A 24,725-nucleotide genomic window follows, 5' to 3' on the forward strand; every position below is an offset into this window, starting at 1 on the left:
TTGGTAGGCGGGGTCATTAGACACTTTTAAAAAAAAAAGATACCCTAGTATTATGATTGTGGCAAAGTTTGGTTAAATTTGGCCAAGTAGTTTTAGAAATGATTTTTATACAAGTTACAAAAATGACAAAAAGTTGTTCAATATTGACTATAAAGGGCAATAACTCCTTAAGGGGTCCTCTAACAATTTTGATCATGCTGACTTATTTGTAGATCTTACTTTGCTGAATATTATTGCTGTTTACAGTTTATCTCTATCTATAATAGTATTCAAGATAATAACCAAAAACTGCAAAATTTCCTTAAAATCACCAATTTTAGGGCAGCAACCCGACAACAGGTTGTCCGATTCAATTGAAAATTTGTGAGGGGATATATCTTATTCTGATGGACATTAAAATCTTGAAAGATTTGCCCTAAATGTCTTAGTTTCAAAGATATAAAGCAAAAACAGCATTATTTATTCCTATAATACAGGAGATGTGTGATATACAGCAATGCCTTGTGACATATTTCCTATAAAGTCACAGTGGTCTTATTCTTATGATACAGGAGATGTGTGATATACAGCAATACCTTGTGACATATTTCATATAAAGACACCGTGGTCGTATTCTTATGATACAGGAGATGTGTGTTATACAGCAATGCCTTGTGACATATTTCATATAAAGACACTGTGGTCTTATTCTTATGATACAGGAGATGTATGATATACAGCAATGCCTTGTGACATATTTCCTCTAACAGCACAGTAGTCTTGTTCTAATGATAAAGGAGATGTGTGTTATACAGCAATGCCTTGTGACATATTTCCTATAAAGTCACAGTGGTCTTATTCTTATGATACAGGAGATGTGTGATATACAACAATGCCTTGTGACATATTTCCTATAAAGACACCGTGGTCTTATTCTTATGATACAGGAGATGTGTGTTATACAGCAATGCCTTGTGACATATTACCTATAGAGTCACCATTGTCTTATTCTTATGATACAAGAGATGTGTGATATACAGCAATGCCTTGTGACATATTTCCTATCAAGTCTTGTAGTTTTATTCTTATGCTACAGGAGATGTGTGATATAAAGCAATGCCTTGTGACATATTTCCTATAAAGCCACAGTGGGCTTATAGCCATAATTAGAAGTTTGCTGCCAGCGATCTCTCTGTCATCAAAACAATAAATTAGTATGTTAATGTTTTAATCTGTCAGAGTGTTGATATGTTGAAATGTCAACTTGTTCATGTTTGAGCATGTTAATGTGTTGATCTGTTTATGAGTTGATACGTCAATGTGTTGCTGTTTGAGTCTGTCAATGTGTTGCTGTTTGAGTCTGCTAATGTGCTAATTTGTAAGTGTGTCAATATGGCAATGTGTTGATATATGTAACTGTTAATGTGTTAAAATGTCAGTTTGTCGATATGTCTGTGTTAATGAATGCATCTGTTTGAGTCTGTTAATGTGTTGACATGTCAGTGTGTCAATATGTTAATGTGTTAATGTAGGAGTCGGTTATATGTTTATTTATTATACTTCACATTAAAATGTTATATTTTGATGAGCTAATACGAGGGTGTTAATTTACTTTATCACATGACTGAGTGGGGACAATTGTTTTGAATGCCACCCTCTCGTCCAGACCAATCAAAAATCAATTATTTAAAAGACAATGAATTGAATTTACATCAAGTTATTAAAGACAATACTTAAGTTCTATTTTTTGGCTTAGATTCTATTATTTAACTGTCAAAAAAAACCAAAAAACATCTTGCTGAAGTTCTGTTGATTTTTCTAATATCCGTTACGTTGTTATGAACGTGACGTCATGGAAAATACTTTTGAATAAAATGCGTCTGTAAAAGACAATAATGATAGGACATTCAGTATAGTAAATGAAATAACACATAGCTGTGAGGGTGATAGATTGGTACTCATCGAAAAAGTATTGTCAACCTTGGCTTTGCAGCGGTTGACAATGTTTTCTTAGGGTACCAATCTACTCTATCACCCTCTCAGCTATGTTTTATGTATATACTGTCAGTGTTTCGATATGCCAATGTGTTAAATCTGTTTGAGTGTCTACTTGTCTATAATAACAGATTAACAGACTTCTACATCATTACACTGACAGATCAACATATTAACAGACTTCTACATCATCACACTGACAGATCAACAGATTAAAAGACTTCTACATCATCACACTGACAGATCAACAGATTAACAGACTTCTACATCATCACACTGACAGATCAACACATCAACAGACTTCTACATCATCACACTGACAGATCAACAGATTAACAGACTTCTACATCATCACACTGACAGATCAACACATTAACAGACTTCTACATCATGTTGATCTGTCAGTGTGATGATGTAGGAGTCTGTTAATCTGTTGATCTGTCAGTGTTATGATGTAGAAGTCTGTTAATCTGTTGATCTGTCAGTGTGATGATGTAGAAGTCTGTTAATCTGTTGATCTGTCAGTGTGATGATGTAGAAGTCTGTTAATATGTTGATCAGTCAGTGTGATGATTTAGAAGTCTGTAAATGTGTTGATCTGTCAGTGTTATGATGTAGAAGTCTGTTAATCTGTTGATCTGTCAGTGTTATGATGTAGAAGTCTGTTAATGTGTTGATCTGTCAGTGTGATGATGTAGAAGTCTGTTAATCTGTTGATCTGTCAGTGTTATGATGTAGAAGTCTGTGAATGTGTTGATCTGTCAGTGTTATGATGTATAAGTCTGTTAATGTGTTGATCTGTCAGTGTTATGATGTAGAAGTCTGTTAATGTGTTGATCTGTCAGTGTTATGATGTAGAAGTCTGTTAATGTGTTGATCTGTCAGTGTTATGATGTAGAAGTCTGTTAATGTGTTGATCCGTCAGTGTTATGATGTAGAAGTCTGTTAATCTGTTGATCTGTCAGTGTTATGATGTAGAAGTCTGTTAATGTGTTGGTCTGTCAGTGTGATGATGTAGAAGTCTGTTAATCTGTTGATCTGTCAGTGTTATGATGTAGAAGTCTGTGAATGTGTTGATCTGTCAGTGTTATGATGTAGAAGTCTGTTAATGTGTTGATCTGTCAGTGTTATGATGTAGAAGTCTGTTAATGTGTTGATCTGTCAGTGTTATGATGTAGAAGTCTGTTAATGTGTTGATCTGTCAGTGTGATGATGTAGAAGTCTGTTAATGTGTTGATCTGTCAGTGTTATGATGTATAAGTCTGTTAATTTGTTGATCTGTCAGTGTAATGATGTATACATCTGTTAATGTGTTGATATGTCAGTGTGATGATGTAGAATTCTGTTAATGTGTTGATCTGTCAGTGTAATGATGTAGAAGTCTGTTAATCTGTTGATATGTCAGTGTGATGATGTAGAAGTCTGTTAATCTGTTGATCTGTCAGTGTGATGATTTAGAAGTCTGTTAATGTGTTGATCAGTCAGTGTTATGATGTATAAGTCTGTTAATGTGTTGATCTGTCAGTGTGATGATGTAGAAGTCTGTTAATATGTTGATCTGTCAGTGTAATGATATATAAGTCTGTTAATGTGTTGATCTGTCAGTGTGATGATGTAGAAGTCTGTTAATGTGTTGATCTGTCAGTGGGATGATGTAGAAGTCTGTAAATATGTTGATCTGTCAGTGTGATGATGTAGAAGTCTGTTAGTGTGTTGATCTGTCAGTGTTATGATGTAGAAGTCTGTTAATGTGTTGATCTGTCAGTGATATGATGTTTCAGTCTATTAATGTGTTAATCTGTCAGTGTTAAAATATGTCAATGTGTTGATATATGAATCTGTTAATGTGTTGAAATGTCAATTTGACGATATGTTTACGTGTTGATGAATCCATCTGTTAATGTGTTGATGTATGAGCCTGTTTATGTGTCGATCTGTCAGTGTGTCGATATGTCAATGTGTTGATGTATAAATCTGGTAATGTGTTGCCTTTTACAACTAATTTTTATAGCTCGTTCTTATGTTGTACCGTAACACAACTGTCCAAGGTTAGGGGTGGTTTTGGACCCCGCTTACATGTGTAACTTACATGTGTAACCCTGCCATATGCTGTATGTATGTGCCTGTCCAAAGTCAGGATCCTGTAATTCAGTGGTTGTCGTTTGTTGATATGTTACATATTTGTTTTTCGTTCATTTTTTTGTACATAATTTAGGCTGTTAGTTTTCTCGTTTGAATTTAATTACATTTGTCACTTCAGGGCCTTTTATAGCTGACTATGCGGGATGGGCTTTGCTTATTGTTGAAGGTTGTACAGTGATCTATAGTTGTTAATTTCTGTGTCATTTGGTCTCTGATGAAGAGTTGTTTTATTGGCAATCATACCACATCTTGTTTTTTATATGATCTGTCAGTGTGTCAACATGGCAATGTATCAATGTATGAGTATGCTTTTGTGTAGATCTCTCAATGTGTCAATGTGTAAAAAGCTTTAGAATTGTCAATGTATCAATATGTCAGTTTGTTAATGTGTCAACTAGTCATTGTGTCGATATATTTATGTGTCAATGTTTGAATTTGATACCTCAATTTTGATATGCGGATCTACCAATGTGTCAATTGATTAATATGTCCATTTGTCAACTGGTCAATGTGTTTATCCGTCTATGTGTCAATGTCTTTATATGTCAAAAACTACTTATTCTGTAAAATCCAGTTGAGCCGATGGCTGGATTTGGTTGTCAACTGAACAGGTTGAGAATGTTATATAAATCGTGTGAGAATGAATTTAAGGTTATTGTGATCTGTAATCAACAGGTTGAGGAAAGAACCGGTCCCACCCTCAGATAAATATTCCACAGTCTCTAAATCGGATGAGAATGAGAGAAGTTTATGTTAAGGTTAATATGATCTGTAATCAATCAATCTTCATCAATAGCCTACTTTACTTTTCCTATTAATGTTTTTTTTTTTTTTTAACATTATACAGGTTATATGCAGATATCAAGGTTTCCATATATTAGAAATAAGTAACTAGACATCATTCATGTCATTCCAGCCAGTATATATAATAATTAACATAGACAATTGCCTTTTGTGATGAACCAGTAGGAATGATAGTACCGCCATTGTTAGCAGACATCAAGGTTTCCGTGATTAGAAACAAGTAATTATTATTTCAGCCAGTATCTGAATAATTAATATTAGATGATTACCTCCAACTACTGGTGCTGCAGGTTCCTGTGATTGGTTGTCAGGAGTCAATTCTTGGGATGTCTTTGACATGGCAGTCTAAAAAAGAAAAACATGTAATAAACTAGTAGAGTGACCTTTCATTGTTAATTTCTGGGAATTTGGTCTCTTGTGAAGAGTTGTCTCATTGCCAATCGATACCACATCTTATATCTATCCTAAAGTCCTATTTTTGCCACTGACAATAAAGATTGTAAGAACAATTTCAAACTTGCCCATAATTTGCACATAATGTTTGGAAATGCACAAGATCAAGAAATACACATGTCAGACAAATTATTCTGACAACCAGTCTTTATGGAGAAAGAGGGAATAAAAGACCACAGACATGGTTGTGTTACGGCGATTGGGATCATCAATCTGAATAACTAAAATAAGGGACAACAAATACAATCTTACTAAAATTTTGTAATATTCTTTCTTTTTCAAATAATTTAGGTTTAGGTTTATTTATTTATTTTGATTTCTTTCAGAAGCAGCTATTGCCAAGTTAAAAAACAGTAGTTTTATCAACCATAATCATAATGGAGAAAATATATAATTTCTTAAAGTATGTGTTACTATATTTGTTTTTATTTCTCCCATTGTTTAATTGCAAAAGAAAGGACAAATTCTGGTGTTAGGCTGTTTTCTGATTTTTGTGATACCATGTTTATTTCTTTAAAGGTGTCAGAGCACTAATTCGAAATCCCTGTCAGAGCCTGTCGATTCCAACAATTTTTTCAACATTTACAGCTTTATAATATTTTTAACTTCATAGAAAGCAGGTGTTACTCTTAGTATACTGAATCGTACATGTATAATCTTTCTACCTGCCAATTATAATTCATGTTTAATGTCTTGTAGTAAAATACCAATAACCGAAGGTAACTACTAAACATAGCCCCTGGTTTTTCTGGAAATCTTAAATAAATATAGTATGGAGTGCATTAATCTTCAATTTTTAATGCAAACTCATTAGCAAGTAAATTATGTCTAAAAATGGTTTAAATATATTTCTCTTTCACAAAAAAAATTCATTTCTGCAAATTTGTTGGTTTAGTTTAAGTAAACAATGACATCAAAAGCACTATATTTTTTTTAGGGAAGGACTACTTTAGTATATAACTTTACATTCTAAATTGGAGTGAATGAATTGGTGGTCTAACATCTTTACCACATGTGTAATCGCCACAGTAATTGTTTTTCCTTCTAAGCCATATCACACGTGAGTAAAATTTACTGCACACTACCTATTTAATGATGATGTGATTTATTTGTTTTTGTATGTAATTTAAAAAATATGTGCAGGAGAGTTAACGTTACTGAGTTTACTCATTTCATAGAGGTTTTATCTATGTAGGTGGCTTTGTCTACCCGCTACATACTGAACGCTTTAAAATCTATACACAGGTTGACAGCATACTAAACATTTTGTTAAGATGTGCTTTTTGTTTTAGTATATGATTATTACATATTTGCATAAACATGTAAATCAACTTTTCCGCACAGAAATACACATTATGTATACATAAAAGGAGATGATGTGATGTATATACCTAGGAGATAGCCAGCTGATGACACAAAAAATAAGAGACATCCAACAGATGAGACACTGATTTCAAACATTTGTCTTTCGCATATGCCAACATCTATATTAGGCAACAAGCTTGGAATTGTCAACTAACCGGGTACATTGTTAACTGACAACAAATACTACAATGACATTGAAAACAACAGGCAACCGTTTTATTGTAACTTCAATGTACCAAGTCTGCTGTGTCTCTAACAATCTGTCAACATATTTGTAAATATCTCTTATTAATTAAGACATAATATTTACCTTTAGGAAGTCCATCACTTCTTTCTTCTTCCTTTTTATCTCTTCAGAATCATAGCTTTCCATTGTTACCATATCATAAGGAGTCTCACCCTGAAATACAATCAAAAACTCTTTTATCAATCATACAAATATACATCTTCTTTAAGGTAGCTCCCGACACTAAGGGAGATAACAACGTTTTACTGATGTAAAACTGGTTCCCGTTAAAAAAAAAAAGGATTTATCGCCTATATATCTAGGTCACGGTAACAGTTCCAATGTCGTCTGTTGACAACGTGTGTAAACAACTAAGTTACAGCCCATCGCTCAGAAGAAAGGAAGGTTTATCAGAAAGGATAAATGCATGCGTTCTTTTAAAATAAAGAATATGAATAGCTTCAACTTGAAAGTTCACACAGTCTTAAATGATTCTCAACTAATAAGATCATATGATATAAGTTTTTGGAAGTTGGAGAAATTCGGCGTCCGATTGACTCTCCGTTTGACGAAACCTAGAAAGAAGGTCGAAGGATAGCTCTAGTTGATCACCTAGTGCAGAATAAGTTCGTTAAGATATAAAACTGTCCCCTGCGGATACTGTCTGTGAACGGAAATACGACCGTCAAGGCTTGGACCAGGAGCCGAGGCGGAGGCCGTGGAGCATTTTGTCCATACCATATCGTTGTAGCTGCAGTGAATGTAACCTGCTTATCATACATGTGTAACAGTGTTGAAACGAGGAAAGAAATGGAACTGGTGAATTGTTATCAATTCAAAAGCTGTACATGGTAAGAGTTCAATTTTCTCTTTAAACATTTTAATTTTACTGGGTGGAGAAGGTGTATGGTTTCATGTCTTGAATAAATGAACCTGCCCCACACCTCTCTTTTTCTTTCTTCAATTCCCCTCTATTATGGTCTGGGGTTTATGTGGTTTGAGGGTAAAAAGCTTTATTTTGAGGGGAAGTGCTGCTCAAATTTTTTATGAAGCTGGACTTAGTAATTTTTCTGGAATTTTGCCCCTGGAAGTTATTTATCAACGGAAAACGCAGTTCATCTCGGTATTAAACGTGATAAACTTTCCCGTTTAGGCACTAAAGAAGTTGTCCCTGGACGCATTCAACTAACCAGACAGACTGTCTACTCACTGATGGGTGCTGGACTTAAAGGACTAAATGGAGTCAACCCTAAGGTTTCACTTCATCTTATCCGCTGCTACGTGATTCCCAGGCTTTTATATGGACTTGAGGTCATACTGCTTTCAAAAACAGACATTAGTAATATTACAATATATTTTGTGAAACTTTTAAAACGTATTCAACATTTACCGGACCGTACAGCAAATGCTGCTGTTCTACTATTAATTGGACAAATTCCTATTGAAGCAGAAATCCACAAAAGAATCCTTGGTATTTTTAGAAACATTATTGATAATGATAACTCTGTCGAACGTGACTTAGCATTCCGTCAACTTGCAATGAAAACCGAGTCATTAAACAGCTGGTTTCGTAAAGTAGTTACAATTACAGAATTATATGATCTGCCGTCACCTCATGATCTACTTGTCAACCCTCCTTCAAAGTCAAAATGGAAAAAACTGGTTAACTCCTTAGTAAACTACTACTGGATAACTAAACTAAAATCTGAAGCGTCAGAAAAATCATCTTTAAACCTTTTAAACTATACTGATGCTGAATTTGGAAGCATTCATTCTATTTGGAATACTTGTGGATCTGAACCTTACTCTACCTTACGTGCCTGTATCAAATCTAAGTTAGCATGTAACACTTATACTCTACAATGTGATAAGTCTAAATTTAGTAAACGACAAATTAGTGCAATCTGTCCGCTATGTGGAACTGAGGATGAGAATCGGTTACATTTTATCTTGAGATGCATTAGTTTAGATAATGTGAGAAACAGTTTTATACAGAGTCTAAAAACTTTTATTAAAGATGTTGTAACTACTAAACTTTATGATGAACTATTTAGTTCCGAAATCAACACTTTACAGTTAATTATCGACTGCAGTGTATTTCATTTTCTGTCCAGAGGCGATGTTTTTAAAGTGGAATGTATTACTAGAGGACTATGTTTAAGTTACATCAGGTGTGATCGAATTTATTGAGGTAGTACTAATAAATCAATATCAAACAGCTTAATGAATAAGTGTGCAAATGTGACAATTGATAATTTGAAATGGAGCAACGAACTTTTTAGAGTCCAATGACTTGCGCTCCAGTTTCGGTCATGTATATATTCATGGGATGTATTCATTCTCGTGTGTAAATAGAGGTGGTGGTTAATGTGTATAAACAATCAATACTAGTGCATTGGATTAACTGATAATATATATACGTATGATATTCACACTGAAAAGTGGGTCGTCTGATATAGGCGGAACAGTACAGACTAAAGTAAAGTAAAGTAAAGTATCATTTTTGCAATGAACACAAAGACATCTATACATAAGGGACTTTTTAGTTTTGCATCCAAAAGGGGAGGATTCTTTTGTAAATACTTATTTGGTAGCAATTATATAACCATAAATAAAATTAGAATTGAAAAAGTAAACAAATGCAGTCACAATGATTCATTCACAAAAATAATGTTTTACAAACTTAAAATATTAGTTTTCTTTATTTAGTCATTTAAAACACCTAGAATAATGTGTAGAATGCAGAATAATGCATGAAGGCAAAAAAAGAAAATCAAGAAGGAGGGGGGGCACCCACCCTCATTCCACATTATTAGAAATAAATATGAGTCTGTGATCTATAAGAAAATAGATAAACATGAATTCACAATCATATTATAAAAATATAAATTGAAAAAATCAATTGTAATAAAATTATGAACTAAGTCTAAATAGTTTATAGTTTATCTAATTAACCAATACATGTGCCATGATGTGCAGAATGACATTTCATATCATATTTTTCAGGAATGATACATGCAGGAATTTGTGCCACACATTTCAACAATTTCCTTAATGGATTGAATGTACTTTATGTGAATTCATCAGCCATACTTAAAAATAAAAAGGAAAATGAAACTGGAAAGAAAATATTTGCAGTTGCAAAAGAATGCTGTAAATAAATTCAAAAGAAGAAACAGTTTTAAACATGGTTAATTTAATGAATAATTGGAAGGTAATTAAATCTTTAATCATATAATTTCAAAGTTGTTTTTTTATAATTTTCCTAAGTGGATATAAAGTATAATGAGGACCATAATTATATTCATATTTGCACTTAAGCAGTCATAAAAATGATTTAAAAGATCTTGGAAATAATTTCAAGTTTAGGGTAAATTTTTTAAATCAATTTTGTGGTAAAGCATTGTTATATATATACTTAAAGAATTTTATGTATAAAACATGTCAGAATTTGTTTCAACAAAAAATATTGAACTAGAATTAGTAACATTTGTATTTATTAAATGAAATCTATATTAATGTATAATTTCAACAAATTTAATGAAACCTATTTGGTTTTGAAAGCCTTTATACATATTATTATTACAAATTTCATTGTTAACCGTCTGAGTTTCCAGTTAATTTTAAATGTAATATGTTTCAGCTATAGTATTTGAACACTGCATGCACTTTCATTTATATATATTTGTAAATTTTGTTACTACTTTTTTTCATTAGGTTGAAGCTAGTTTTGTTGCAGAATGGCAAATGTTTGGTAATGGTTGAAACTATGAAAGTGATACAGGTAAATTTAAAGAATTAAGGCTTAAACTTTATTAATAGAAAAGATATTCCCAAATGTCAAGGTGAAAGTGGACATTGTAGATTCTAAACAACCATGTGAAAGCAGCAGTCTTCTATGGTGAGAGGATGCCATACTTAGCAATGATCTTGTTATTATATGGAATAGGATTTTTTTTCTAAGTTTCAATGTGAGTGGATTTATAGTTTTTTCATTAAAAGAAATGGCTTTTTTTTTATCATTATTTTCATTATTTTGATATTGAACAACCAACATTGATAACAAGTTATTTAAAACTCTCACTTATTATAAATCTATATAATATAAATTTACTTATTTAAGTTTTTTTATATTTGTTATCAATTGTAGGTCCCATGGTAATCATTTAACAGCAGGTTTTTAACAGCAGTTATGCAGAAAAATGAAGGATGGCTGTCAATGGTAAATACATACATTTTAGGATGATTACATGTAGTTACCTTTGAGAAAAAACTTGAGGTTTCATTTGATACTTTTTAATCTAATAATGGTGTTTTGCAGGCATTTATAACATTTCTTTTTGGACAATATATTTAGTAGACTCAACTATAAAATGAAGGATCATGTAAACTTGTACACATATGTCACTGACCTACATTTTCCACTTCATTGAATTTGGTAACATTAAACATCCAATTTCATATACAACAAAGGTATCTCTCAGCAACTAAAAGGTGTCAGATCATGCAAACTTATATATACACTCTCAGAGTCTCAGTTCGTAACTCAGCTTCCAGGCAGAAGAAGGTCACAGTGATTCACATTTTACACTATTGATTTGTACTGTATTTTATAATTCAAATACAAAGTATATTATCAAGACTGCCAATGGTTCTTATGTGCCAAAATTATGAAAATGAAGATAACTATGTGATGTAGATTACTTATGTTTATCACAAACTTGGTCACATGCTGTATATGTAAATGTATACCAAAAAGAACAGTTCAACTGTATTGATTTAAGGTAGACAGTAAAGGTCACACCTATTGAATATACATGTAGACCTTGAATTTGCATTGGAAACTATAATGCTGCCTATAGCATATATATTGTCAAGTGTCCAAAGTGTCATTGTTCACATAACAAAAACCACTCAAAAGGATGTCCATCATATGCAGAAGCAATATAAAATGCATACCCATCAGCTGACCTAATTATTGCAATCACTTCAAAAACCTGGCCATATATCATATTACAAAATGTATAAAACACTTAAGGAGTACCTTTGTTAGTCAGGTATAATATAATCTTTTTAAATTGATTATGTAATGCATGATTGGATTAATTTTGCACTCACTGAAATAATATATAGATTAAGTAGTTTATTTGTATATATTACACCTTTTCATTACAAATAATTTATATTTCAGGTAAATGCAGCATCAGAATATTCCCCAGGAAAGTTTACCCAGAGAGTTTGGGAAAGTATAAATAAGAAATTAGAGAGGGAAACACTAACAGATAACCAGAAAACAAAGATTTTAAAAGAAAAGAATTGCAACTAATAGTAATATGATATATCTGACTGGGAGCAACATGTACTATTCAATATAGAAGGATTGACAATTTTGACTGAGAACAAAGTGAACTTTAATAATGCTATGACTATCAATCAATACTTGACTGAATCAGAGGAGTAAACTATTTACATATTTGTAAATATAACAATTATATGTTTGCTTGATTATTGAGGCATTCAAAATAAAGAAAGTTGAAAAACCTTTGAAAAAGTTATAATTTAATAATTTTTTGGTTATGTTACTATGACAACTGAAATATATAATGTATTATCATTATGCTTCATCAACTTAAATCATTTATTGTGGAAAAGGTGACAAAGTCTTTTTATCCATTTACTTGCATGACTGTTATCTCAATAAATTAAAAAAAAAAATATTTGGTGATTTTTGCTAACTTCTGACTAATTTATTTTGCTCGTTTAATACCGCAGTAATGCTAATGTAAGCTGCATTATAATGTATCATAGTATTTGTTCACATTTACATAGAAGCCATGTGTTGTTGCTCTAAAATCATGGGATTTGATCTTCTATTGTCTGTTTGGTTGTAACTCTTGCACATCAGAACAATGCACACACTTGAATTTTCCAACTTCGTGTCCTGTTGCCATGGTAACCGTTGTTCATAGAAACAAAATAAATGTTCTCATGTCATTGCCTTGTGAAACTATTATTCTGTGAAAGTTTAACAAAGGATATGACAACATATGTCACACTTTGGTGAAGTTTGGTCACCGATGATGAATGATATACAAAAAACTGCTGTTGATCACTGTTTCGTTAGGGGTCACAAAAACGTTTTTGGGGCAAAAAATAGTCTGGTGACCCATATTTTTTTTGATTTCTTTTCAAAGCTCATTGTAATGACCATCTTATGTCAAATTTAAAAAAATATTCATTGGACCATTTTTTTGGAAATTTAAGAAAAATAGAATTTTTTAACAAAATCTGTGTTTTTTTTGGTGGTGCAATGTTGATGAAAATGGACCTGAAATCAATTAAAATGAATAAAACTGCCATTATTTGTGTTTTATTTTCATTTTAAATAATAATTTTGTAATAAATGTAAAACAAACCTTTCAAAATACTTTCAAAGGCTTAAAAAAAATCCAGAGTTTCTACATCAGGTATGTTTTTATGCATACACGTGATATACCAACTTTGGAAACCGTTACCATGGAAACGAGTCTGGTGACATACTATTTTTAACTCAAATTTTTATAGAGGCCATTGCATAGTATATGTATGCAAATTAAAAAAAAAATCAATGGGGGGAAAAAAATTGCTATATCTGTAGGGTGCCACCTTAAATAATAGGCAATTGTTGTACTAATTTTACCTATACAATACTTGACATAAATCCAGTCAACCTAAACCAACAACAAATATGAAGTGACATAATAAAGAGATACATGAACAATATTTGAGATTTTACTGTTTAAGAGCATGAATAATCTAGACATCATTGAGATGGGAGCCATCTCTGTGGGCCCCGCTGAAATAATGTATGGTAAAAAAAGTGTATCTTTACCATAGGACATGGAGTTGTCAACTGAAACCAAAGTTTTTAATTTTGACTTTTGACACACCCTCTGGTGTTGGTTAATATACATGTCAAGTATAAACTTTGAAATCATAACGGTTCTCAAGATATAGAGTAGACACGATCTTTACCATAAAACATGGGGTTGTCAACTGAAACTAAAGTTTTTGACCTTGAACTTTGACCTAGGGATTTGTACATACATTATGACACACCCTCTGGTGTTGGTTAATATACATGTCAAGTATAAACTTTAAAAAGATAACGGTTCATAGATATAGAGTAGACACAATTTGTTACGGACGGACGAACGGAAATCTGATCACTATAGGGCATCCACCAATTCTTATTATATGTGTAGAATTAATGTATTCCTGTATATTTACATTTTCTTTTTCTGTTTTCCTATATTGTACTCGTTATTTAGATTTTGAAAATATCGTAAACGGAACAGAAATTATTCATTGTTATTATATAATTTAAATCGATGCATCTTATATTTTCGGTAAAAAAAACATTTACAATTATACCGACATTTAAAAGAGTCTGTAATTAAAAAGATTTTTTTGTTAAATAATATAAAATGCTCCGCTGGGCGCAGCTTTATACGACCGCAGATGTCCGACCCTGAACAGTTGGGGCAAGTATGGACACAAAATTCAAGCTTGATACAGCACTGAATTTGGATTGTGATTAAATATTTGACACAGCATAGGTTTCTGACACAGAATGAATGTGGTCTAAGAACTTAAAAAAAAAATAATTTACCTATTCAAACCATATCATTATTACTTGCTTTTAATATATAAATCAGAAATGACCAATTGAAAATGGAAAATTTTAAAGAAAAAAATTGAAAAAAAAATCCCCCCTCAAATTCTTTTAACCCCCTTAGGCCAGACTTTTTTTATTATCTGTTTAACGAGATCCGCCGACTCCACATTGTCCGATTTCAGAATAAAAATAAAAGTAGTGCTTCCTACTTTTATTTTTATTTTTTCCGCCGACTGTTACGAAATCCTAAAAAAAAAAAAAAAAGTACGAGTTCGGGTCTGCGATTATTAATTTATCTCTTGTCCCATGGTCAAACAAAACGGCGACTTGCGGGAAGGACCGTTTTTTTACATTAAACTTTAAGTCCGATCACTAGAGAGAAGTTCGTGTTCACTCAAATTTGTTAAGTGTAATAGAGATGAGGCAATCGGGGTCATGTTGTCCAATGAGTTACCGGAAGATGTTGGCATCAGCCGCATTATAACCAACGAGGCAGATGTTGAACCTGACATGCCGGTCAACGTTTTGGAAGAGTTTGGGTTTATATTTTTCCTTTGAAGTAGTATCGTAGTATGCATATTAAAATAGTATCAAAGATATCAATTAAAATCAATAATGCTTTTTGAATTTTGTGTATGGATGGGACCAAATCATTTGAAAAAACACTTTTTTTATTCACGTTCACCCCCTTTCACTTTCGCACCCTACAGTACACATTTGCACCAAGGAGTGAGTACACCGGAATAAAACTTTGGAAACTCAAGCTAGTAGCCCAGACCAAATTATTCCTGAATGATGTTTGTATTTTGAACTAAATTTTATCAAAATTTTAGTAGCCCAGCTCACAATCTAGAGGTCTGTTTTCTTCCATTGTTCTTGTATTTTGATAAATTCTTAAAAAAAAAAAAAAAATTACAAATTTTCTCGTTAAACAGATAATAAAAAAAGTCTGGCCTTATGATTCATCCCCCCCAAACTCAATCCCAACCTTCCCTTTGAGGTATGGTACCTTGCAGTACAATTTCAGAGCGATCCATTCACTTGAACACAAGTTATTTTCTGGAAACTAGAAAAATGCTTGTTTTTTGGCCCCTTTTTGGCCCCAAATTCCTTAACCTTTAGAGCAATTACCTCCAAACTCAAACCCAGCTTTCCCTTTGTGATATGGAACCTTGCAGTACAATTTCATAAAGATCCATGCACTTACACACAAGTTATTGTCGTGAAACAAGAACTAGAGGCTCTCAAGAGCCTGTGTCAATCACCTGTTACTGTATTTACTGATGTCGGCCATCTTGGGTGGTAGGCAGGGTCATTAGACACTTTTTTTTTGATACCCTAGTTATGATTGTGGCCAAGTTTGATTAAATTTGGCCCATAGTTTTAGAAAAGAAGATTTTTGTACAAGTTACAAACATGACGAAAAGTTGTTCAATATTGACTATAAAGGGCAATAACTCCTTATGAGGTCCTCTAACAATTTTGTTTTATACGAACTTTACAAAAACATTGTTTAGTGCCAATAATGTTAGTATCGATATATGGCATATGTCTTCTTAACAAAATTCTAACATTACCATTTCTTGTGATTTTTTATTTTCAAAATTGTCTTCTTTTGACTTTATTCAAAAATAAAAATTTTGTTCATGCAAGATTTGTTTTAAGACTGAAATTTTCTTTTCCCTCCAATTTTCAAAGGAAACTAACAAATGCTATGTTAAAAAAAAACTTCCCCTTCCCCCTTTTCCACAAAAAGTGGATTGGGTTGGCATTGTCTAATATATAATCATCAATGAAATGCCATTTTATTTATATAAGACATACAATTTGAGAACATAATCTGGGACTAAAACACTTATCCATTAGTCCAAGCATACAATAATATATGATGGTATATTTGTCCTGTTTCAATTACCATGTACATGAACATGTATGAGGCTATGAATGCGCCACCATTTATGAGGATATGAATGGGTTTACTGAAAAGAAAATAATGGGATAAAAAATAAATAACAGAATAAAGAGGTGATGAAATATAAAAAATGTATTAATTGATTGTTGGTTGCTTCACGTCAAGTGGCAAATATGTCATGCATGTTAAGGACGAATATAATAGAGACCAATTGGCAGAAGAATAAAGAATAGAGTGAAATGGCAAAAAATTCAAAGATACTATAGAAACTGACACCTCTTCCCCCACCACCATTACACTCGCATTCATACATCTCTAAATATATATTTAATTTTGGTTTCATGGTGACCCCCCCCCCCCACCCACCCCCAGACATCAAGGTTCTGGGTCGGTCCCTGACTATATTAGAATAAAATACAAGCATAAATAAACTGTTATCACAGAGATATGTATCGCCTTTTTGTAATTTTCATAATGCAAATGTTGAAATTAAAATAGCAATTGCATACCAAATACCATTGACTTAATATATGTCGTTCCCTTTAAACAAACCTAAACACAAACATTAACTTGTAAACTATATGTAAAAGTTTCAAAGTCAATGAACCATGATCAGGGGTGGGGCTATATAATCTCCATGGAAACGATACTTTCAAATGCCAATACATTTGCATACCAAATATCATTGACTTAACATTAGCAGTTCATCTTAAACTGATCTAATCACAAACAAATACATGTAAACTAAACAAAAGTTTCAAAGTCAATAGACCATGACTGAGGGGGCGGGGCCAAATATTCTCCATGGAAATGAGATGTGCTAATGCTTATACAACTGAACACGTTAACTTAGCAAAATTTGCAAAGTCTATAGACCATGACTAAGGGGGCGGAGACAGATAATCTCCATGGAAACAAGTGAAACTGCGAGCTACTGCTCACTGATGATACCCCCGCCGCAAGTGGATAATATTAATAGTGTAAAACTATGCAAGTGTTCGGTGACGAAAATTTTTAACTTGGTTATCATGTGTAAAATCATACAAGTGTTCGGTAAACAGGAAGTAGTCGAGTGATGAATCTGAAAACGCATCACACGGTATAGCTGACTTATATAAATCCTGAAACCAAATTTCAGAAATCCTTGTATTGTAGTTCCTGAGAAAAATGTGACGAAAATTTTCAACTTGGCTATCATGTGTAAAATCATACAAGTGTTCGGTAAACAGGAAGTTGTCGAGTGATGAATCTGAAAACGCATCACACGGTATAGCTGACTAATATAAATCCTGAAACCAAATTTTCAGAAATCCTTGTATTGTAGTTCCTGAGAAAAATGTGACGAAAAATTTTCAACTTGGCTATCATGTGTAAAATCAGACAAGTGTTCGGTAAACAGGAAGTTGTCAAGTGATGAATCTGAAAACGCATCACACGGTGTGGCTGACATATATAAATGTTGATACCAAATTACAGAAAGGGTGGATGTGTAGTTCCTGAGAAAAATGTGACGAAAGTTTCATGGGACGGACTGACTGACTGACGGACGGACTGACGGACGGACTGATGGACGGACGGACGGACTGACAGACAGAGGTAAAACAGTATACCCCCCCTTTTTTAAAGCGGGGGTATAATGAGATATGCCAATGCTTACACAACTGCATACCAAATATCATTCACCTACCACTAGTGGTTCCTCATAAATTGACTTAATCACAAACTAATACATGTAAACTATGAAAAGTTTCAAAGTCAATAGACCTTGACTGAGGGGGCGGGGCCAAATAATCTATATGGTAATGAGATGTGCCAATGCTAATACAACTGTATACCAAATATCATAGACCTACCACTAGTGGTTCACCATGAACTAGACCTAATCACAAACTAATACATTGTTGACGCCGCCGTCGCACCACCGCCACCGCCGGAAACAGCATACATATGTCTCGCTTTTTGCCTCCGTCAAGGCGAGATAAAAAGCCTGTTGTATTTGTCACAAATATATGGTTGATTTTTAATGTATACTTACATATATATGACAATAAAGACTTATTCCATCCCCCCATTCCCCCTTAGAAAAAATTAAAATCGTACGTTAACTACATGTTTTAGACTCAAAAAGCTAGAAAGGGGATGAAATTACTTTGTAAATATATTGGGGTAAATTTTAAAGTAAAGAAGTGATTTGGTCCAAAAGAAAAGGTAAACAATTAGTATTTCTGAATTCGACGATATCAAACAAAATCCAAAGTTGCCACGGTCCATGTCCTGAGTTAAGGTTAATACAATATTCTATAATTTTGATAATATGCCCCAAAAGCAGAACAACACAGGGATGATCCAGGATTTTTGAAGGGGACGTAATTCCCTAAAAGTGAAAATATACAGTCGAGCGATGCGAATTAAATTTTTTAAAATAATTTCATGCAAAAAAATAGACATATATATATGAGCCAGTCCATGCAAAAAGGTACAAAAACGAAATTCTAAAACGTGTGCATAACTATTGGTAGCAGACTTCCCGTATGAGAATATTATGAGGATTCCGCTTAAAAATAGCAGGAACCCAGGCGGAATCCAAATCTAAAATTAGTATTATCCCAACTCAAATCGGTCCATTTTATTCATTAGGAATGTATTTCTACTTGAAATACCAAGTACTTGTTGTTAGCCTGTTTACCTGGACACATGTCTTATTACGCAATAAGTACGGATATGGTAAATTCTGTATAATGTATCTCTGGACTGGGGTGTTAAAGATATTTTAATCTGACAACACGAATGCTTAGTTGTTAATTTCTGTGTCATTTGGTCTCTTGACGAGAGATCATACCACATCTCCTTATTTTTATATGTGTTTTTAGATTTACTTGTGTTTTATGCCCAAACAATGCAAAAGCAGAATGCAGAATCTTTAAAATGTGCTGCCTTAGATCGAGTCTATATCTGGAGACTGATTTTACCTACTATTTGGGTGTTTGACTAAGAAGCATTTTAATAAACAAATTGTGGCTTATTTCATATTTATAATACAGTTAAGATTCAAGGCCATATTTTGCTAAATATGAAGATTAATTACTCTTAGTAAAAATTGCGAGAAGATGTTTCATAATTTGTATACAAGAAAAGTTAAGTAAAGACTCTCTTTAAGTTATGTTGGGTAAATATCTTTTTGATAAAATGATGCAACTGGATGCACCCCTAAATACAAAATAATAACCATAAATAGCAGGTATGCGTGAATCAGATAGTAGCATAAAAACAAGAGTGCACATGCTGAAATGTCTCGCCTTCTTTACTAACCATTGATATTATGTTGATAGTCCTAAATGAAAGCTTTACTACAACTATTACATAAACTTAACATGATCCAAGAAAATGAAGTCAAGGTCATATAAACCAAACAAGAAATACATGAACACCTTACAATCATTCAATACACTAAATATAGTTGACCTATTGCTTATAGTTACTAAGAAACAGACTTAACCACGAAAACTAAACATTGACCAATGAATCGTGAAAATGAGGTCAAGGTCAGATGAACCATGCCAGGCAGACATGAACAGCTTACAATCCTTCCATACAACAAATAAAGTTGATCTATTGCTTATAATTTTAGAAAAACAGACCGAAACACATAAACTTAACACTGAGCAATGAACCGTGAAAATGAGGTCAAGGTCAAATAAAACCTGTGAGACTGACATGTACATCATAACATATGTCCATACACCAAATATAGTTGACTTACTGCATATAGTATTAGAAAAAAGACCAAAACTCAAAAACTTAACTTAGACCACTGAACCATGAAAATGAGGTCAAAATTAGATGACACCTGCTAGTTGGACATGTACACCTTACAATCATTCCATACACCAAATATAGTAGACATATTGCATAAAGTATAAGAAAAACGGACCAAAACACAAAAACTTAACTATAACCACTGAACTATGAAAATGAGGCCAAGGTCAGAAGACAAAAGAGGGACAAAAGATACCAAAGGGACAGTCAAACTCGTAAATCTAAAACAAACTGACAACGCCATGGCTAAAAATGAAAAAAGACAAAGAGAAACAATAGTACACATGACACAACATAGAAAACTAAAGAATAAACAACACGAGCCCCACCAAAAACTAGGGGTGATCTCAGGTGCTCCGGAAGGGTAAGCAGATCCTGCTCCACATGCGGCACCCGTCGTGTTGCTTATGTGATTACAAATCCGGTAAATAGTCTAACTCAGTAGGTCAAATTCATGAAAGGGAAGGGGATTGTAGTTACAACTTAAGGAACATATCTGATATCATTTGTGAAACGGTTATTCCATAACGGTCAACCAACTCGTGATGGCGTCCGTAAAATTTACGAAGGGATGATTTCAACTTCACCATTTGGAACTCTTGGTTTAATAGCTTCCTTGTGAGCAGTAACCCTCTATCAAGAAAATCATGTTAGGAAATGCAAGCACGGGAATATCGTTGGACATGATAATATCCTTCTATACACCGAGGTCGAGGTCAAAGGAAAACTGTCTGACGGGCATGAGGACCTTGCAAGGTACGCACATACCAAATATAGTTATCGTATTACTCATAATAAGAGAGAAATTAACATTACAAAAAATCTCTATTTTTTTTCAAGTAGTCACTGAACTATGATAATGAGGTCAAGGACAATGGACATGTCACAGACGGAAACTTCGTAACATAAGGCATCTATATACAAAGTATGAAGCATCAAGGTCTTCCATCGTCTAAAATATAAAGCTTTTAAGAAGTTAGCTAACACCGCCGCCGGATTACTATCCCTATATCGAGCTTTCTGCAACAAAAGTCGCAGGCTCAACAATAAGGAGATGTGGTATGATTGCCAATCAGACAACTATTCACCAAAGTTCATATTAGGTTGATGTAAGCAATTATAGGCAATCATATGACCTTCAACAATGAGAATAAAATGCCTCGCTGAGCGCAGCCTTATACTACCACAGTGGTCGAACCCTTAACAGTTGGGGCAAATTTGGACACAATATTCAAGCTTGATACTATCTGAATTTGGATTGTGATCAAATTTTTGACATAATATAGGTTTCTGACACAAAATAAATGTGGTTAAAGATTTTACAAATCTAATGCACAATACTGTGCAATTGAAGATTTCTTCTTGAAACTTTTCAAAGATTAGAAATTTTGAAAATTTTGAAAAAAAATATGAACCCTTTTAAAAAAAAATTGGAAACCCCACTTCCCCCAAACTTTTTGAATCCCCCTTTTAGCATTAACCATCAAACTTAATTGCAGCCTTTCCTTTGAAGTATGGAACGTTTTAGTACAATTTTAGAGAAATCCATACACTTAATCACAAGTTACTGTCTGGAAATTAGAAAAATGCTTTTTTTTTAACTATAAAAGCCCATTTAAATACATTTGTACACCATAAACATGATAAAAGTATTAAAATAGAAAATGACATCATAGTTATGGCTAAAACTAACAAGAGTGAATACACTGAAATGTCTCGCCTTCTTTACTAATCATTGATATTATGTTGATAGTCCTAAATGTAAAACTTTAATACAACTGTCACATAAACTTAACATTAACCAAGAAAACTAAACATTGACAGATGAACCATGCAAATGAGGTCAAGGTTTGAATAACCATGCCAGACAGACATGTACAGCCAACAATTCTTCTATACAACACATAAAGTTGACCTATTGCTTATAGTTGAAGATAAACAGACCAAAACACAAAAAAATAACACTGAGCAATGAACCGTGAAAATGAGGTCAAGGTCAAATAAAACCTGTACGACTGACATATAGATCATAAAATAATTCCATACACCTAATATAGTTGACCTATTGCATATAGTATTAGAAAAAAAAGTCCAAAATTCAAAAACTTAACTTTGACCACTGAACCATGAAAATGAAGTCAAGGTCCGATGACACCTGCCAGCTAGACATGTACACCTTCCAATTATTCCATACACCAAATATAGTAGACCTATTGCATACAGTATAAGAAAAACAGTCCAAAACACAAAAACTTAACTATTACCACTGAACCATGAAACCATAAATACAGAGTATGAAGCATCCAGGTCTTCTACCTTCTAAAACATAAAGCTTTTAAGAAGTTAGCTAAATCCGCCGTAGCCGACGCCGCTGCATCACTATCCCTAAGTCAAACTTTCTGCAACAACAGTTGCAGGCTCGACAAAAAACTTCATCAGCAACAATTAATAGTAATATCAAAAAATAAATTTCTTTCATCAGCATTTAAAAGAAACTTCTAAAAATAAATTGACAGCTAGGACTTTGCAACCACAAAAACCCTTTTAAATACATCAGTATTAACAGTATTAAAATAGAAAATTACATCATGATCATGCCTAAAATTAAAAAGCCTCCATGAGCAACATTAAATAGTAATATCTAAAAATAAATTTCCTTCACATACATAATCATGATAATCATGGCTAAAATAAATTATTTTTTTAAAATAGAAAATGACATCATGATCATGCCTAAAATTAAAAAGCCTCCATCAGCAACATTAAATAGTAATATCTAAAAATAAAATTCCTTCACATACATAATCATGATAATCATGGCTAAAATAAATTATTTTTTAAAATAGAAAATGACATCATGATCATGCCTAAAATTAAAAAGCCTCCATCAGCAACATTAAATAGTAATATCTAAAAATAAAATTCCTTCACATCCAAAATCATGGCTATAATTAAATAACCTTTATTAAACATTTTAAGAATAGTAACTTCTAACAGTGGCGGATTTACCGGGGGGGGGGGGGGGGGGGGGATGCACAGGGGGCACTGCCCCCCCCCCCCCAGTTCAGGTCAACAATTTTTTTTTCTAACATAAATTATTGTTACTGCAACTTCTTATCTAGTGCGGAAAATGTCACAGCTTGATTAGACTTCTTAAAGTGGCCGTTAATTAATATCAGCGTCCCCATGCGTGATTTATGACAACTTATCGGTGGTTGTGTAAATATTGACACCTGTGTGTAATGTCTTTATGAAAAAGCTTTTATGTAAAATACATTTACATGTTGATTGGAATAGTACAAATTTGTATTGGTTTATAATACAATAACGATTAAGATCGATTACCAGGTGAAACTTCTGATCTGTGTATTTGAAGAATAGGTACAAACATTTCCTGTAAATGTACGTTTTTTTCCAAAACTTTGTTTTTGTGAATTTATTCAGCAACAAATTAAACTGTTTATTTTTTGATAACTTAGAAGATATGTTTTTTAAACGGAATGTCATATTTCATTCCCCTCTTATTTTCAAGGGAAATCAACAATTTGTTTTACTCCCCCTCCCCTTTCCCCTAATGCCTTCCCCCGTCCAGGAAAAATTAACTGACATTTCCTATTAAATAATCATCAATAAAATGCTATTTGATTTTCGTTAAAATTAAGTTTGTAACAGAATCTAGGACTTACACATTTCTCTCAAAGCCGAAGCATGCAGTTATATTGTTTTTATTGTTCTTGTTTCAATTACCATGTACATGTATGAGGCTATGCAAAAGGTCACCATTTATGAAGATATGAAGGTGTTTTGCAGATATTAGAATAATGTGCAAAAAAGTAAGTCTGGAAGCGAGGCCAAAACATATAGATAAAAGAATATAGAGGTGATGAAATATAAAGAAAATAGTGTTTGATTGTTGCATGGTTGTTAAACATCCAGTGGCAAATATTTGATGCATGTTTAGGTTGAATATAATAAAGATCAATTGGCAGTAAAGTGAAAAAGTAAAAAAAACTTAAAACATATCGAAATACAGAAACGATGATCTGACCCCCCCCCCCCAAAAAAAAAAAACCACAAAAAAAACAAACAAAACAAACAAAACAAACAAACAAAACAAACCTAGCACCCACTCACACTCGCACATATTTATATATATATATATTTATATTAAAAAAAATTTGTTCATGGTGCCCCCCCAGACATCGGGGTCCTGGATCCGCCCCTGTCTAAAATAAAATTGACAGCTAATCACCTAAAGACAATACATTTCTTAAGCAGTGTAAGGGAGGTAATTTGATAATATGTGTTTGAATTACCTCCCTACACTGCTTTCAAATTATGTTTTGTACTTAAGGTGGTACCTAACACTACAGGGA

The 24,725-nt window shown here is 33.0% G+C and overlaps 2 protein-coding genes and 1 long non-coding RNA gene across 4 annotated transcripts in view; 1 reads left to right on the plus strand and 2 right to left on the minus strand.

The window, feature by feature from the left end:
• The window catches only part of LOC139483476 (RUN domain-containing protein 1-like), a 393,318-nt gene that overhangs the window by 300,374 nt on the left and 68,219 nt on the right, over window positions 1-24,725 (minus strand). The window lies entirely within an intron of this gene.
• Window positions 1-24,725, minus strand: part of LOC139482710 (uncharacterized) — a 384,200-nt gene that overhangs the window by 36,198 nt on the left and 323,277 nt on the right. For both annotated transcript variants that reach the window (XM_071266777.1, XM_071266776.1), the window contains exons 8-9: window positions 7,049-7,138; window positions 5,190-5,265 (exon numbers count right to left, since the gene is read on the minus strand). In XM_071266777.1, coding sequence (XP_071122878.1) covers window positions 5,190-5,265; window positions 7,049-7,138 — 166 coding nt within the window. The remainder of the gene's footprint in view (window positions 1-5,189; window positions 5,266-7,048; window positions 7,139-24,725) is intronic.
• Window positions 7,305-13,614, plus strand: LOC139482427 (uncharacterized). Its single transcript, XR_011654863.1, has 5 exons — window positions 7,305-7,815; window positions 9,971-10,178; window positions 10,682-10,748; window positions 11,115-11,186; window positions 12,156-13,614. It is a non-coding gene; the product is annotated as an uncharacterized lncRNA (long non-coding RNA).

This window comes from Mytilus edulis, chromosome 7 (assembly GCF_963676685.1).
Source record: "Mytilus edulis chromosome 7, xbMytEdul2.2, whole genome shotgun sequence".
NCBI classification, from domain to species: Eukaryota; Metazoa; Mollusca; class Bivalvia; order Mytilida; family Mytilidae; genus Mytilus; species Mytilus edulis.